The sequence below is a fragment of the Pelophylax lessonae genome (genome assembly GCF_965119305.1).
Source record: "Pelophylax lessonae genome assembly, chromosome: 2".
In the NCBI taxonomy this organism is placed as follows: Eukaryota; Metazoa; Chordata; class Amphibia; order Anura; family Ranidae; genus Pelophylax; species Pelophylax lessonae.
Genome location: NC_138769.1, coordinates 373,043,988 through 373,061,602, shown reverse-complemented (window position 1 = coordinate 373,061,602; position 17,615 = coordinate 373,043,988). Strand labels below are relative to the sequence as shown.

Here is a 17,615-nt window from a genome sequence, read left to right as displayed (position 1 = left end):
CCTGTATAACCCAGTTAGTCTTAGAGCCGGTTCACACTATGGCGACACGACTTCAGGGGCGACTAGCGAAGTCGCCGCGCACCGCGACTTTGGCGCGACTTGCACGGACTTCACATAATGGAAGTCAATGCAAGTCGCTCCGACTTCGGTCAAAAGTAGTGCAGGAACTATTTTCTAAGTCGGAGCGACTTGAGTCGCTCCTATTAGAACGGTTCCAAATACACAGAATGGGCCGCGACTTGTCAGGCGGCCAAGTCGCGGTAGTGTGAACCGGGACTAAAAGCAAATCTCAAACTGCTTTCTGAAGACACACTTTACAAATATTGTGAAATGATCATTTAATAGCTAAAAACAAAGAAAAAAAAATCATTTGTTTATAAATATTTTTTCTACCGTCATGCAGTTAGCATCAGAAATATAACCCTTCCTCAGAATACAATGTATAAGATTAAATTTTACAAGAATCTGACAGCAGATGTTGATTTTAAAGGTTCATCATAACAATATGTGGTACTTTTTTTTAAACTTTTTCTTCCATAAATACAAAAATGTTCATCAAATCACAAAATGTGCAGACAATTGTTCCTTTACAACCGTTGTAAAATGACATGCAGGAGGTAGAAGAGATGTTAATGAGCAATGGCCGTTGTACTGCATGAGGTCCTGAGATTTGGGATGAAAGTCTAGAAGTAATTTGTAGTACTATATGAAACTCTGGTCCAGATTATGAATAAGTATTAGGAAAGCAAGTAAAAATAGTAAGGGAGGAATCTGTAAACATTGCTTCTCATGATTCATTGCTAAACCCAGTTGGATTTAAGGACTGCCACCGCCATAAATCTTCACCTGTAAAAGAGAACCAAAAAAAAAAGATCTATTAGCTCTTGGATGATTAACATTCAGTTACAAATGTGGTAGTAGTAGCCACAATTCTGTAATGTCCATAGAGTTGAATATGACCAACTACTACTGAATAAATAAGAACTTCCACAGACATTCATTTACAAAGCAATGTTGACATTACAAACTTATCTAGCACAGTTTTGGCTGTCAGATGTGGATTTCTTAACAAGTCTATGTATGCGACTTGTACAGTATGTGGTGGCATCACTTGGCAAGTAGCTTGCCTAGTGACACCACCTCACCTGACGCTACAGTCCATGAGGGTTTCAGCTCTCCTTCCTGGATCTCTACAGGACAATGGACTACAATGGACCACATCATATGCCTTTCTTATAGACCAAAATGGGAGTTGCTCTCCTATAGTGTTGTGTGAAATAAAAGTTTTATCAGTGTGCACTTGGAGGAGCCTCTGTCTGCTCTTCTCTTTACATGCTATCAAGAAATTGCTTCCATCTCCCCCCTGAGGCTTGCCCTGAGTCACGGACATTTTAATACTCAGATCTTTTACAGCTAGTTTTGAACCGTTTGTATGTGAGGTCCTGCTTACTCTTCCACTTCTTATACAGATAGTGTTTCTGGAGTGAACTGTTAACAACCATTGTGCCAGTCCTTGTTTGTTGTTTCTCTAAATAAGGAGCAACTGACATACTATAAAGGACAGACTTTCTCAATTGGGGTGCTGCATGAGGAAGATAAACTGTGGGAGAAGAGAAAACACCTGGACACTAGTCAGTGGCAGTGTTCAAAGGTTTATTTGCATTGTAAATATTAATTTATTGTAATAATAAATAAACTTCAAAATTGGGGTTCCTACATGGGTGGAGGCTGCATTACATAAAGCCATTAGTTTAGTTTTACATTTGAATTTCAGAATGGGATGCCTATAGATTGCGCATAATTTAAAAGGGTGTCTTGACTCAAAAAAAAAAAAAAAAAAAAAGAAGGAGGCGTTGTGAAAGGAAGAGATGTTGCCTTTCCCATGGTCTATGCGGTTTCTCTAAAAAGTACCTGCCATGAAATACTCCTCTGTTTCGGAAGGAAGGAAGGAAGGAAGGAAGGAAGGAAGGAAGGAAGGAAGGAAGGAAGGAAGGAAGGGTAGAGAAAAAAGGAAAAGAAGAAAAACGAAGAAGAAAAAATTTAAATAGAAAAAAAAAAAAAAACACAACAAAAGAAGAAAAATGACAGAAGAAAACGGAAAATTTATATCAAATACTTACCGTAATTTTCCTTTCCTGATGGACTCCATGGCAGCATACGTATCGGGTTTGGCCCCGCCTCCAAACCTACCCATAGGACCTCACTCCCATAAATCTTTGCTCCTGTTCAGCACACGTGTTCTGTAACTATCCTCCACAGAAATCCGGGAGGGAACTCCTGCTGCCATGGAGTCCATCAGGAAAGGAAAATTACGGTAAGTATTTGATATAAATTTTCCGTTTTCCTGACAGACTCCATGGCAGCATACGTATCGGGAAATAACTCGCCGTACACACAGGGTGGGCAGGTGCTGAACAGAAAAGTTTAATGCATTTTGTCAAACAGACAGGACTTGCAAACCGAAATTCACAGAAGAAAGAGCCGCTGGCTCAACACAGTAATGGGATAAGAAAGTGTTAATAGAGGACCACGACGCTGCTCTGCAAATAACTTCAGGAGCCACATGTCTGGATACTGCCCAGGAGGTAGAGATGCTCCGCGTCGAATGAGCTGTAACTACTGCTGGAGGGGTCAAGCCCTTAGCCCTATAAGCCCACTGGATGGTCTGGATGATCCAAGAGGAAATGGATCTCGTCGAGGCTCTTGAACCTTTGTTTTTTCCATAGAAGGTAACAAAAAGATGTTCTGATTTTCTGAAAGAGGAAGTGGCATCTAAATATTTCTTAATACACTCTCCAACATCCAGCGGATGAACCGAAGATTCTTCCTCTTCCTGTCTAAAGGTTGGTAATACTGTTTCTATGTTTTCATGGAAGACAGAGGTCCTTTTTGGTCTCGCATCCAGCATGGGGATGAGCACCACTCTGTCAGGAAAAAAGGTTAAGAACGGAAATTGGGTCCCAAAGGACCCAATTTCCGACACTCTTTTTGCTGAGGTTATAGCTACCAGAAACACTGTTATCAGTGTAAGCTCTCTTATGGTCAAAGAATCAGACATGTCTTGAATCTGACTCGCCAGGAAATCCAGAACTAGTGGCAGATCCCACTTGGGAAACCTGGGTTTTCTCTGAGGTCTGATTCTCACTGCCCCTTGGAAGAACTGACGAATTAGGGCATGAGTGGCCCAGGAGATCCCTGTAAAAGCGGAAATAGCCGAGACCTGGACTCTGAGCGAACTCACTGATAGAGGCAAATCCAGTCCTGATTGGAGAAAGCTCAATACATCCTGGATCTTAATTGAAGATTGAGGATCAGGCCTTGTATTCAGTTGTGCAGAAAATTTTTCCCAGATTCTCTGATACACCCTGTTCGTTGAGCTTCTTCTAGCACTAAGTAAAGTCGAGATTGCCGTTTCTGGACAGCCTAAAGCCTGTAACCTCCTCCTCTCAACATCCAGACCCTGAGATGTAAACGGTCTGGGCACGGATGGAGTACAGACCCCTGGGACAACAGATCCGGTCTGAAGGGTAGCGGGATTGGGTCTCGGACACTGAGTAGCGTCAGAAGGGGAAACCATGGCCTGTTCGGCCAGAAGGGAATCACCGCCACTACCTCCACTGGCTCCGACCTGAGTCTCCGAAGGAACTGCAACACAATCGGAATTGGTGGGAAGGCGTATGCCCTGTGGAATCTCCACTGATCCGAGAGTGCATCTATCCCTGATGCTTGTGGATCTCTGAATCTTGAGTAGTACTTCGGCAGTTTGTGATTGCAGGGGGAGGCGAAGAGGTCTACCTCTGGAGAAAGCCCCAATGTTAGGATCCAGTTGAACGTTTCCTTGTGAAGGGACCACTCGTTGTTGTCCAGATCCACTCTGGACAAGAAGTCTGCTTTGACATTCTGGACTCCTGGAACATAAACCGCTGAAAGATTCGAGAGATTTTTCTGTGCCCAGGACATAATCGGCTCCACTTCCCTCAATAGGGACCAGCTGCGTGTTCCCCCTTGTTTCCTGATGTATGCCACTGCTGAGGTGTTGTCCAGGCGCAGCATGACAGGTTGGTCTTTTGTCAGGTGAGCAAATGCTCGAAGAGCTTGGAATGCTGCTCGGAGTTCTAGTATGTTGGATACTATTCCTCGAGTGGAAAACTCCCACCTGCCCTGTGCCACCTCCGACAGACAGTGGGCACCCCAGCCTATGTTGCTGGCGTCCGAGGTAACCACTACCCACGGAGCTGGCCTCAGAGAGTGGCAGTTCAGCAGGTGGTCTCTGCATAACCACCAGGGGAGACTCGCTCTCATTGAAGGGGTTAAGAAGATGCGTTGATCCAGATGCCACGTATCCCATTGCTGAAGGAATCCCTTCTGAAAGGGTCTCATCCTCCACAGGGCCCACTTCACCATGGGGACTACTGCGACCATAGTCCCGATCACCTTCAGGCATTGACGTGCCTGAAGATGAGAGGATGAGAGGGCAAAGCGAATCCTGTCTCGAAGAGTCCCTATCTTTTCCTCTGGAAGAGAGATAGTCGCCTTCTCTGTGTCGAACAGAGCGCCCAAGTAGATCAGGGACTGAGTTGGAATCAGGTGACTCTTCTCCTTGTTGAGTAACCAACCAAACTTCTGGAGAGTGGACACGACCTGCTCCAGATGAACTAATAGTTGGTCTCTGTCTTGGGACAACAGGAGTAGATCGTCCAAATAGTGGTGAAGACGGATACCTTTCAATCTCAGTAGGGCTACCACGGCCAATAAGATTTTTGAAAAGGTCCGTGGAGATGTTGAGAGCCCGAATGGGAGACAGATAAACTGAAGATGTAATCCTCCCACTTCGAACCGGAGAAACCTTTGAAAATCTTCGTCCACAGGGACATGAAAGTAGGCGTCTTTCAAGTCGATGGACACCATCCAATCTGCCGGCTGGACTGACTGCTGTATGGACAACAGGGTCTCCATTTTGAACCTTTCTTTTTTTATGAATTTGTTCAAGAAGGTCAAATCTATTACTGGTCTCCATGATCCGTTCTTCTTTTGGACCAGAAAGAGCGGAGAATATATTCCTTGGCCTCGCTCGGACTCTGGAACGGAGATGACAGCCCCTTGAGCAATGAGAGCTTCGACGTAAGAAAACAAAATCTGACGCCTTTCTTCTAGGCATGGTATGGCAGTAGGCAGGAACCTTGAGCCTGGCCTCTCCTTGAAGACCCACTTGTGGCCTGAAGACACCGTCCTGACGGCCCAGGGGTCCTGAATCGAAGCCGCCCAGACAAACGATTTTCGTATGTGTAACACCCAGTATCAGCAGTGTGTACAAACACAACACTGCTGACAGCTCTGGGGTTTAAATATGGCGCCTGGTGACGTCATCAGCGATCGCCACCGACGCCAGCTTACTGCGCATGCGCCGTGCTTACACTGCGCATGCGCGAGAACCAAGCCTCGTTCCCGAGGCGCCGCACATGCGCAGTAGCGCGCACCGGAGGCCGGTCAGGAAGTGAATCGCTGACCGGCCCCGGACCACTAGCCACCAGGGAAGGCAGGAGAAAAACCAGGTAAGACATAAAGGCACGAGCAAGCAATAATATAAACAAAATAGCTGCCATGGAGGACTTTGTACTCACGGACCGCAGATCACCAGGGATGGATGCACACACCGGACTTATCTCATTCTTAGGGTACCGGCCACCCGCAGCAGCTGGGCTTTTTGGCCAAGGCTGCATACATCTTCGCCCCTACTCCATACCCCGCAGCAGCTGGGGCTTATTGGAGAGCTCCATACCCGACTGGTAGAGCCATCCATCACCCGGAATCCATCTTCAGGTAGGATATCAGGTAATCCTTTGGAGGACAAAAAAAGAACACGTGTGCTGAACAGGAGCAAAGATTTATGGGAGTGAGGTCCTATGGGTAGGTTTGGAGGCGGGGCCAAACCCGATACGTATGCTGCCATGGAGTCTGTCAGGAAAACCACAGTTAAGAAAATGAAGAAGAAAAAAAACAAAGAAAAAAAAGAGGAAGGAAGGAAGGAAGATAAGAAAATTGACAAAAGAAGAAAAAAAACGACGGAGAAAAATAAAAACCACAGAAAAAAAAAAAAAAAAAAAAAAAAACACGGCAAAGAAGAAAACAAAGAAAAAATACGAAAAAAAACATGAGGACCCTTTTTGAATACAAAGTATATAACCAAATTCAAATTGCAAAATGTTGTGGCCTAAATTAATGTTTTTATTTCTTCAAAATATCACTGCAGAACATTTAGTAGCATTAAACTGCATTTTTTATATTCTTTTGCAGATTTTTTTTTTCTTTCAACTTACACATTCTGTCCAAGCCAAATTCTGCCTTCCAGCCAAGGTCCTCTTTAGCCAGGGTTGGATCTGCATAGCATGTTGCAATGTCTCCTTCCCTTCTTGGTGCGATTTTATATGGAATCTTAGACACAAGAACACATTGCATCACTTCTCTTATAAATATTGCTTCTTTCAGTCAAATTTTTTTTTTTTTTTTTGGGGCAACTATTTATATAAAAGTAAAAAAAAAAAAAAAAAAAAGTGCAGCGTGTGTTGCAATACACCGCTGACTATATAGCCAATAAAACCACAGTGCCCTGCACTTACATCAATGATGCAAAGAGTGGTGCTACAGTCATTACATTAGTGATGCTCTCTGCTTCATTGAGGTTTGCCTACTGCCTGAGAAGACAGAGGACCATGCATCTCACACAATTGGCCTATAGACATCTGAAAAAGCAAAAAATACAGCCGGGGTAAAAGCTTGGATAAGTATTAGATTTGTGTATGGATAAAATTATATTTCTATACAATGTCAAGGTTTACCAAGTCAGCTTAAACAGATCAAGGTTTAAACTTCTAAGTTACTGATAATAAAGTTATGAAAAAAAAAAGAAAAATGATAATAAAAAATAGCATATTAGGCTACACAGAGACCAACCTTTTTGCCTGATGCCGTTTCCATGGCCACCACCATCTGCAGTACAGAGTATCCTACTCCAGTGCCCAGATTATATACCTGCAAGGCATAAACCATATTTAGAAAAAAAAAGAAAAACATATGCAGCTTTCCAATTTAAAAGGATACTTTGCTGCTGCTTCAAAATAAGGAACTGTTTTCAGGCAGTTAATGTGTATTTTGTGGGGGCAAGTCTCTATGCCTATAGCCAGTAAATTACTGCTAGACCATTTTTTACTATATATATATATATATATATATATATATATATATATATATATATATATATATATATATATATATATATATATATATATATATATTTATTTATATTTATTTAATTTTTTTTAATACACCATCCTTATGCCGGAATGGCCTGATGACTTGAGCCCTTCAAATAAAAAACATTATTATTATTATTATTATTATTATTTAAGAGGCATTATAAAAAGGGGACAATGGTAGCTGAAAATGTTTTATGTTGTACAGTTTTCATTCAACTGAGTAGCTACAAATGCATTAATGTCATTTTGCAAACAGAGATACAGAGTAATAATAAAACAAGATAATAGCTGCCATAAGCTTGTTTTGACCCACTAACAGAAGTAGGACACATTCTTAGCCATCAAAGGGATGAAATGTAAACCCGCCCACTTTACTGGTATGCACGAACTGTGTCTCCACAATTAAAAATTCCCTGTTTTTTTTTTCTTCTTCCATATGTTGCGGTTTGCAGTTAAATTGTCTGGGACCAAGCTCAAGTAACCCACAGTAAAAATGTGTACAATATGAGCTCAGGGTTAATATCTGTAGGATATGTTAAAGGTCAGTCCGTATAGCTCTTTCAAAGAGGTAGCAAATGTACGATAGGGGGCTGTAATAAAGAGATTCAAAAAGGTCTGCAGTGGCCTCGGTGTGACAGGAAAAGATGACGGCTTGTTTCAGGTCGTTCCTGTCACACCGTGGCCACTGCTGACCTGGATCAGCACGACTCATCCCTACTCCACCGGGATACTCACTTCCCAGATGTGCCTTACTTTCACTGCCTTCTTGTGAGTTCTTAAATTGTTTATACCATCATTCATTGCCAAATAAATATTACACTCAGTGCCCATTCACACTACCGCGACTTGTCAGGCGACTGGTCAGCCTGACAAGTCGCGGTCCATGCAGTGCAATGGGAACCGTTCTAATAGGAGCGACTCAAGTTGCTCAGACTTAGAAAATAGTTCCTGTACTACTTCGAGCGACATCGGAGCGACTTGCATTGACATTCATTATATAAAGTCTGTGCAAGTCGCGCCGAAGTCGCGGTGCATGCGACTTCACAGGTCGCCCCCGAAGTCGTGCCGCAGTAGTGTGAACCGGCACTTAGAGGAGCTTTTCTGTTTTTCTTACAAGTAACCCATACTAATCGATATTGTTTCAACACAGTCTAAACACCGAAGAAGTCATTTGCACTGTAAAATTGTTCTGTACATTTCTTGCATTTGTTTATTTGCCCACAGCAAAACCATGCTGGGTAACAGTTTCTAATGCCTCGTTTCCACTGAGCGGTACGGTACGCAATTTTTGCCGCTTCCATTGTCAAAAGTTGTGAATGGTACCCTAATTCCGAACCGTACCGTACCACTTTTTTGGGACCCTTTCTTAGGGGTACCAGCACATTAGTACCGTACCAACAGAGTGGAACTACACTGTTGAGGTACTGTTGGTGGTGGAACGCAAGCCTGTATGAGGTGTACCGTTCCAAACTGTACCGCTCAGTGGAAACGAGGCATTAATGAGTGTCCTGGTTGCAAGTCTCTTGTACTCCCTGGAGCATCCTGCTTTACGATACCCATTATATATTGCTTGTGGCACCTGTACCTGCAATTTTGTTTCCATACTTTGCTATTCGTACTTCCCCCTATCCAAAATCAACTCTTTGAAAATCGAATAAATCAAACAATTTGTAAAAGAAATGCGACATGGAAAATGGAGACTCACCTTACAGCTACTACTGGTCTGCAGCTTTTTGAGAGCAGCAATGTGACCCTTCGCCAGATCTACTATGTGAATGTAATCTCGGACCCCTGAAAATACATGTCCAAAATGCATAAAAATCAGAATACAACAACAACTGGATTTAGAAGGCAAATCTTCATTACTGTGTAAATAAAATAACTGCCCTATACAACCAACAACAAAGCTGCAGCTAAAAAGTGGGAAACACCTAAAGATACTAAAATAAAAATAAAGCTGCGCTAAATTCAAACAGTGTATATGAAATGAAAAACACTACTGAAAAGCTATTAATAGTGACAATAAATATTAAGTACAAATATTGTGACACAATAAATCCCAATAGTAGTGAAAATTGAAAAAAAATGTCAAATAGAAAAAATGTGCAAAAGATACAGCACAATATAAAAGTCCCAAATCTCTGAGTGTAGGATAGTGAATGAATAATGATTGTCCTCCACCGATTAGATGTAGAATATTCTTCCACGGTGCTCAGTACACAAAAACACACTCATGCGCTTACCAGAGATCATAAGACAAAGAGTCTGATAACATCAATCTTAGTCAGGGCTATCGGATTGGTGGACCTGAAGCAATTGCTGGAAAGGTCTGTATATATGTATATCGCCCTCAAGTGTTGTATGCCCACAACGATGTCCTCAAGGATTATTATGCGGAACACAAAACAGCCTCCATAGCGCGATATTGTAAAACCACCATTTATTATAAAAGTATATAGGTAAACTCGCATATGAGAAGATAAAAGGCGCTATCACAAACAGCCGGCAAAAGAAAACACCGTCGCCTGTCCTTCCGGGTTGTTGCGTCGTGACGTCAGCACGCCGGTTCCGACGCGTTTCGTCACAGATGACGTCTTCCTGGGGGTACAAGCGGCGTGCTGATTCCACCACTTAAATAATGCGAGAGCAACAAGTTACCGCCCTTGTTTGAGCCAGAACATCACACAGCGAGCACCATCTTTGATAATGGAACTGTCGTCAATCTATTAGAACAGCAATTTAAAACACTGTATGTATTATATGGGGGCAGTCATCAAGTATCTTAACAAGACACCCATAAAATGTCCCGATTATTATAATAATTGGCTCATCACAAGAAAATATTAACAAAAAATGACACTGCCAAAAATCAATCACCACGTCATTTAAGTCAAAGTTCAAACCTACACCTATGTACAGTACAGACCAAAAGTTTGGACACACCTTCTCATTCAAAGAGTTTTATTTATTTTCATGACTAGTCACACTTCAAGGAGGTAGTCACCTGAAATGGTTTTCACTTCACAGGTGTGCCCTGTCAGGTTTAATAAGTGTGATTTCTTGTCTTATAAATGGGGTTGGGACCATCAGTTGTGTTGTGCAGAAGTCAGGTGGATACACAGCTGATAGTCCTACTGAATAGACTGTTAGAATTTGTATTATTGCAAGAAAAAAAGCAGCTAAGTACAGGAAAACGAGTGGCCATCATTACTTTAAGAAATAGGAAAACTTTGAAAGTGTCCCCAAGTGCAGTCACCAAAACCATCAAGCGCTGCAAAGAAACTGGCTCACATGCGGACCGCCCCAGGAAAGGAAGACCAAGAGTCACCTCTGCTGCAGAGGATAAGTTCATCCGAGTCACCAGCCTCAGAAATCGCAGGTTAAAAGCAGCTCAGATTAGAGACCAGGTCAATGGCACACGGAGTTCTAGCAGCAGACACATCTCTAGAACAACTGTTAAGAGGAGACTGTGTGAATCAGGCCTTCATGGTAGAATATCTGCTAGGAAACCACTGCTGAAGAAAGGCAACAAGCAGAAGAGACTTGTTTGGGCTTAAGAACACAAGGAATGGACATTAGACCAGTGGAAATCTGTGCTTTGGTCTGATGAGTCCAAATTTGAGATCTTTGGTTCCAACCACTGTGTCTTTGTGCGACGCAGAAAAGGTGAACAGATGGACTCTAAATGCCTGGTTCCTACCGTGAAGCATGGAGAAGGAGGTGTGATGGTGTGGGGGTGCTTTGCTGGTGACACTGTTGGGGATTTATTCAAAATTGAAGGCATACTGAACCAGCATGGCTACCACAACATCTTGCAGCGGCATGCTATTCCATCCGGTTTGCGTTTAGTTGGACCACCATTTATTTTTCAACAGGACAATGACCCCAACACACCTCCAGGCTGTGTAAGGGCTATTTGACCAAGAAGGAGAGTGATGGGGTGCTGCCCCAGATGACCTGGCCTCAACAGTCACCGGACCTGAACCCAATCGAGATGGTTTGGGGTGAGCTGGACCGCAGAGTGAAGGCAAAAGGGCCAACAAGTGCCAAGCATCTCTGGGAACTCCTTCAAGACTGTTGGAAGACCATTTCAGATGACTACCTCTTGAAGCTCAAGAGAATGCCAAGAGTGTGTAAAGCAGTAATCAAAGCAAAAGGTGGCTACTTTGAAGAACCTAGAATGACATATTTTCAGTTGTTTCACACTTTTTTGTTATGTATATAATTCCACATAATTCCACATGTGTTAATTCATAGTTTTGATGCTTTCAGTGTGAATCTACAATTTTCATAGTCATGAAAATAAAGAAAACTCTTTGAATGAGAAGGTGTGTCCAAACTTTTGGTCTGTACTGTATAGATTCGAACTGACCTCATTACATATGTCAATAGAATACAAGCCAATGTAGCAGAAAATATTGAATGACTGATTATTGTTACAGTCAATATATAAAAAGTCAAATTAAAATTTTTATTTTTTTTTCATTTTATATGTAATTTTTACAGATGATCATCAGTGTAGTGACATAAGTGCCGAAAAAAAGGTGACCCCAAAAATCCAAATGTTATGGCTCACACAAGGTAAACATGAGTCAAATATAACTAAATATTAAACAAATAATAAGGCAAAAGGAGGCAAACCAGGCCCCAATATTAGCCAGATTAGAAATGTCCTGGATATATAAAGTTAAAACCTTCACACATTTTGGCCTAAATGTTGATACTGATGTTAACGCTTTTATAGATAACTCTTGATTTTGGCTAATATTGGGGCCTGGTTTGCCTCCTTTTGCCTTTATTTTTTTTTTAATATTAGTTATATTTGACTCAAATTTACCTTGTGTGAGCCATAACATTTGGATTTTTGGGGTCACCTTTATTTTCTCGCCACTTATGTCGCTATACTGATGATCATCTGTTGGATTTATCCCATAGATATTATTTGGTCTGGAGAAACTATGGGATTATTTACCTCCAACCACTGTTTTGGAACATCTCAATATGTTCTGTACGAGTAAAAATTAAAAAATTTTTTTTTTTTAAATTTGACTTTTTATATATTATATTGACTAACAATCCGTCATTCGATATTTTCTGCTACATTGGCTTGTATTCTATTGACATATGTAATGATAACATCCTTGAGGTCAGTACGAATCTATACATAGGTGTAGGTTTGAACTTTGACTTAAATGACGTGGTGATTGATTTTTGCCGCTGTCATTATTTTCAATATTTTCTTGTGATGGGCCAATTATTATTAATAATCGGGACATTTTATGGGTGTCTTGTTAAGATACTTGATGACTGTCCCCATATAATACATACAGTGTTTAAAATTGCTGTTCTAATAGATTGGCGACAGTTTCATTATCAAAGATGGCGCCCGCTGTGTGATGTTCTAGGTCAAACAAGGGCGGTAACTTGCTGCTCTCGTATTATTTAAGTGGTGGAATCAGCACGCCGCTCGTACCCCCAGGAAGACGTAATCTATGACGAAACGCGTCGGGACCGGCGTGCTGACGTCACCACGCAACAACCCGGAAGGACGGGCGACGGTGTTTTCTTTTGCCGGCTGTTTGTGATAGCGCTTTTTATCTTCTCATATGCGAGTTTACCTATATACTTTTATAATAAATGGTGGTTTTACAATATCGTGCTATGGAGGCTGTTTTGTGTTCCGCATGATAATCCTTGAGGACATCGTTGTGGGCATACAACACTTGAGGGCGTTATACATATATGCAGACCTTTCCAGCAATTGCTTCAGGTCCACCAATCAGATAGCTCTACTAAGATTGATGTTATCTGGCTCTTTGTCTTATGATCTCTGGTAAGCGCATGAGTGTGTTTTTGTGTACTGAGCATCGTGGAAGAATATTCTACATCTTATCGGTGGAGGACATTCATTATTGATTCACTAGAGATTTGGGACTTTTATATTGTGCTGTATCTTTTGCACATTTTTTTCAATTTTCTCTACTATTGGGATTTATTGTGTCACAATATTATTTGTACTTAATATTTATTGTCACTATTAATGTCTTTTTAGTGTCTTTCATTTCATTTACACGGTTTCAATTTAGCGCAGCTAAATCTTCATTACTGCATTTTCTATTGCAATAATTTTTAATAATTTCCAATAAAAAAAAAAAATTATAGAAATCTCTCATTACTGCATTTAAACTCTAATTGGGAGTACATGTGAAATACAGTATGTATGTATGTATGTATGTATGTATGTATGCAATGCTTTTCGCTAAAGGATTCATATTTCTTTCCATCCACCCACTCCTGTGATTTATACATCTCTGCCACACAGCATAGTTCTTCCTTACAGGGAAGGGAGAATACATTTTTCTACTGTAGTTTAATGTTCACTTGCAGGTCTCTACCCACCCCCTGCTCTGAGTAGTGAAAGGAGAAGAGACAAACTGATGAGTATCTCTGTCACTCTGCTCTTTCATTCCATTAGCATGTTCTTTGTACAGCAACACAATTGATTGGGTCCTTTGTGCTGCTTCTCCCTCTCCCAGTCTGAGTTCTGCTGTACAAAAGATTACAGAATGCGAATTCCAAGCCAAATTCAGGTGCTTACGCTGTTTCATTGAAATTAATTTAAAATGTATATTCAATGGATTACAAAGTTGCATCCATTTGTGCCTTTTATATATGCCTAAAGTTCAACTTTAAAGCGAATTCACCCAAAAGTGGAACTTCTGCTTATAGGCTTCCTTGCCCCCTCCGGTGCTACATTTGCCACCTTTTAGGGGGGAACGGGTACCTGTTTTTGACAGGTACCCTTTCCCACTTGCGGGAGACAGCGCCGCGGCACTGTCCCTTAGAAGTTTGGCCCCCTCCTTTTTCCTCTGCTGCCGGGCCAATTACATAGTGCAGCGCTTTGCACATGCACATTAGGGCACCAGCAGTGAAGCCGAAAGGCTTCACTGCCAGGTTCCCTTACCCTAAATGGCAGCAGCAGTCCCCGAGAGCTGATACGAAAATCGGCTTTGAGTGCTGACATCGCGGGCTCCCTGGACAGGTAAGTTCTAATATTTAAAAGTCAGCAGCTACAGTATTTGTAGCTTCTGACTTTTACATTTTTCATGGGTTGCAGAATTCCGCTTTAACTAATGTTAGGCTATTACATTATAGTCAATCAGATACTTCAATTGATTTTCTAATTACAACTGACAAAGGAGCAGAAACCATATTGCATTACAAAGGGAAATAACGATGCACCATGCCTTAGCTAACAAAACAGACAAAAAATGTAATCTAACGCATAGTGCTTACCTGTTCCGTCTGGTGTATTGTAGTCATTTCCAAAGACATTCAGGTGTTCCCGTCTTCCAACAGCAACCTGAAAAAAAAACACATAAAATGTGGGTTATGCCTATTTTACTCCAGCTTTCTTGCAGAATTTAAAACCCAAGATGTTTCACCAGCATACAGTTAGGTCCATATATATTTGGACACAGGCACAATTTTCATACTTTTGGCTCTGTTTGCCACCAGAATAAAATTAAAATGAAACAATCCAAATAAATTTGGAGGTGCAGACTTTTAGCTTTATTTCAATTCAAGGGGTTGAACATAAAATATCAAGTACAAATTTTAGGAACTGCAACCATTTCTTTATACACTGTCCCCCCATTTTCAGGGGTTCACATGTAATTGACAAATGAATATAATCATAAATAAAATAATCATTTTTAATAGTTTGTTGAGAATCCCCTACTGGCAACGACTGCCTGAAGTCTGGAACCCATGAACATTACCAAAGACTGGGTTACCTCCTTTCTGATGCTTTGCCAGGCTCTGACCTCAGCTGTCTTCAGCTGTTCTTTGTTTGTGGGTTTTTCTGCCTTTAGGTTTTGCCTTCAGCAAGTGAAATGCATGCTTAATTGGGTTAAGGTGATTGACTCGGCCATTGCAGAATATTCCACTTCTTTTCCTTCAAAAGCTTCTATGTTGCTTTTGCAGTGTGTTTTGGATCATTGTCCATATGTACTGTGAAGCGCCGACCAATTAACTTTGCTGCATTTGGCTGAAACTGGGCTGACAGTATATCTCTAAACACTGCAGAATTCATCCGGCTGCTTCTGTCTTCTGTCACATCATTAATAAACACCAATGACCCAGTGCCACTGGAAGCCATGCATGCCCATGCCATTGCACTGCCTCCACCATGTTGTACAGAGGACGTTGTGTGCTTTGGATCATGAGCTGTTCCAAGCCTTCTCCACACTTTTTTATTCCGGTCATTCTGGTACAGATTATTCTTAGTTCCATCCATCCAAAGAATGCTTATACAGAACTGGTCTGGCTTTTCTATTCTTCAGGCTTATGAATGGTTTGCACCTTGTAGTGAACCCTCTGTATTTGCTCTCGTGAAGTCTTCTCTTGATAGTAGACTTTGACAATGACCCACCTCCTGGAGATTGTCCCCTTGTCTGGATGTTTTGAATGGGTTTTTCCTGATTGTTGAGAGGATCCTGTGATCGTCCACCACTCTTGTCTTCCTTGGATGTCCAGGCCTTTTGTTGTTGTTGACCTCACCCATGCGTTCTCCTTTCCTCAGAATGTACCAAATTGTTGATTTGGCCACTCCAAATGTTGCTGCTATCTCTCTGATGGATTTGTTTAGTTTATGAAGCCTTACTATGGTCTGTTTCACTTGCATGGACAGCTCCTTTGAATGCATAATGTAGGTTCACAGCAATAGATTCCAAATACCACAGTTATAATCAACTCCAGACCTTTTACCTGCTTAATTGATGAAGAAATAATGAAGGATTAGCCCACACCTGGCCATGAAACAGCTTTTGATTCAATAATCCAATTACTTTTGGTTCCTTGAAAAAGAGGGGATGGCTTTTGTTAAGAGCTGTTATTCCTAAACCCTTCTGCCAATTTGGATGTACATGCCCTCAAATTAAACCTGAGGTTGTGTACTTTCAGCCTAAATTCTGTATAGAAATATAGCTTGAATATGTTTTGGTAAACACCTGAAAAAAAAAAAAAAATTGTGCCTGTGTCCAAATATATATGGACCGAAGTGTACATACACTATATTGACAAATGTATTGGGACACCTGCCTTTACATGCAGATGAACTTTAATGGCATCCCAGTCTTAATCTTTAAGGTTCAATATTGAGTTGGCCCACCCTTTGCAGCTATAACAGCTTCAACACTTCTGGGAAGGCTGTCCACAAGGTTTAGGAGTGTGTCTATGGGAATGTTTGACCATTCTTCCAAAAGTGCATTTGTGAGGTCAGGCACTGATGTGGACGAGAAGGCCTGGCTCGCAGTCTCTGCTCTAATTCATCCCAAAGGTGTTCTTTCAGGTTGAGGTCAGGTCTCTGTGCAGGAAAGTCAAGTTCCTCCACCCCAAACCTCACTCATCCATGTCTTTATGGACCTTGCTTTGTGCACTGGTCCAAATTATTTGGTGTATTTATAGTGTATTTCTTTACAACTTTATGTGTGCTGAACAAACAAGGATGGAGCCAATCGACTTCCAAAAGTCCAGAGTATAAATATTATATGTACGGCCACCAGTTCTATTATACTTTTTATGTGTCAGATGTATTGGCTTATTGAGCACATCATATCTATTAGTTTATTGTACGCAACTGTTGCTGAAATCACAGGAAAATAGGTTTGGCAGGTAATCCATAGTCCAACAACTCACACTGTATACATTTCCATTATGTACAAACCTGTGAGACATAGGGCATCAGATTATTTGGAATTCCCTGAGGATCTTCTCCAATACGACCAGATATGTGGGCTCCGATAGGGTTAAAATACCTCAAAAGAATGGCACTCCATTCCTAAAAGACATAGATCATATTGATTTACCTAGTGAAAATGAACCACACAATTTTTTCACTGAAGCCAACTTTGATTATATACTCTAAAAGCATGGAGGCTTTGGATTAACACTTCAAAAGAAGAGGTCAGGTATGGTGAGCTTTGTATATTCTCAGTACAGGTTTCCGTTAAAGCTGAACTCCAGGAAAACACACACACACACACACACACACACTTTGCAAATCCAGGTGTCACCTTGTTTAAAAAAAAAAAAAAAAATATATAGAATAATAATAATATATATATGCAACATCTCTTTGCTGCACATAGCATAGAGAGCAGAGATGTGGGAAGGACCCAGCAGGTCCCACCCACTAAAGACTCGGTTACTCTATTGAAGGCGAGAGCAGCAGTAGTGGCTGGTCTTTATCACAGGAATCTCCGGCATAAAGGCAAAAATTCACACAGAAAAGCTGTACAGATTTGGAAGAAATACAGTGTCTAGGAAAAATATTCATACCCCTTCCACATTTTGGCATGT

The 17,615-nt window shown here is 41.3% G+C and overlaps 1 protein-coding gene across 1 annotated transcript in view; it reads right to left on the bottom strand.

The window, feature by feature from the left end:
• Positions 1-380: 380 nt before the first annotated feature.
• The window catches only part of GALE (UDP-galactose-4-epimerase), a 33,056-nt gene continuing 15,821 nt past the window's right edge, over positions 381-17,615 (bottom strand). The window contains exons 6-11 of the mRNA XM_082246530.1: positions 16,981-17,094; positions 14,550-14,616; positions 8,959-9,044; positions 6,952-7,029; positions 6,318-6,432; positions 381-846 (exon numbers count right to left, since the gene is read on the bottom strand). Of these exons, the coding sequence (XP_082102656.1) occupies positions 788-846; positions 6,318-6,432; positions 6,952-7,029; positions 8,959-9,044; positions 14,550-14,616; positions 16,981-17,094 (519 nt within the window). The 3' untranslated portion in view covers positions 381-787. The remainder of the gene's footprint in view (positions 847-6,317; positions 6,433-6,951; positions 7,030-8,958; positions 9,045-14,549; positions 14,617-16,980; positions 17,095-17,615) is intronic.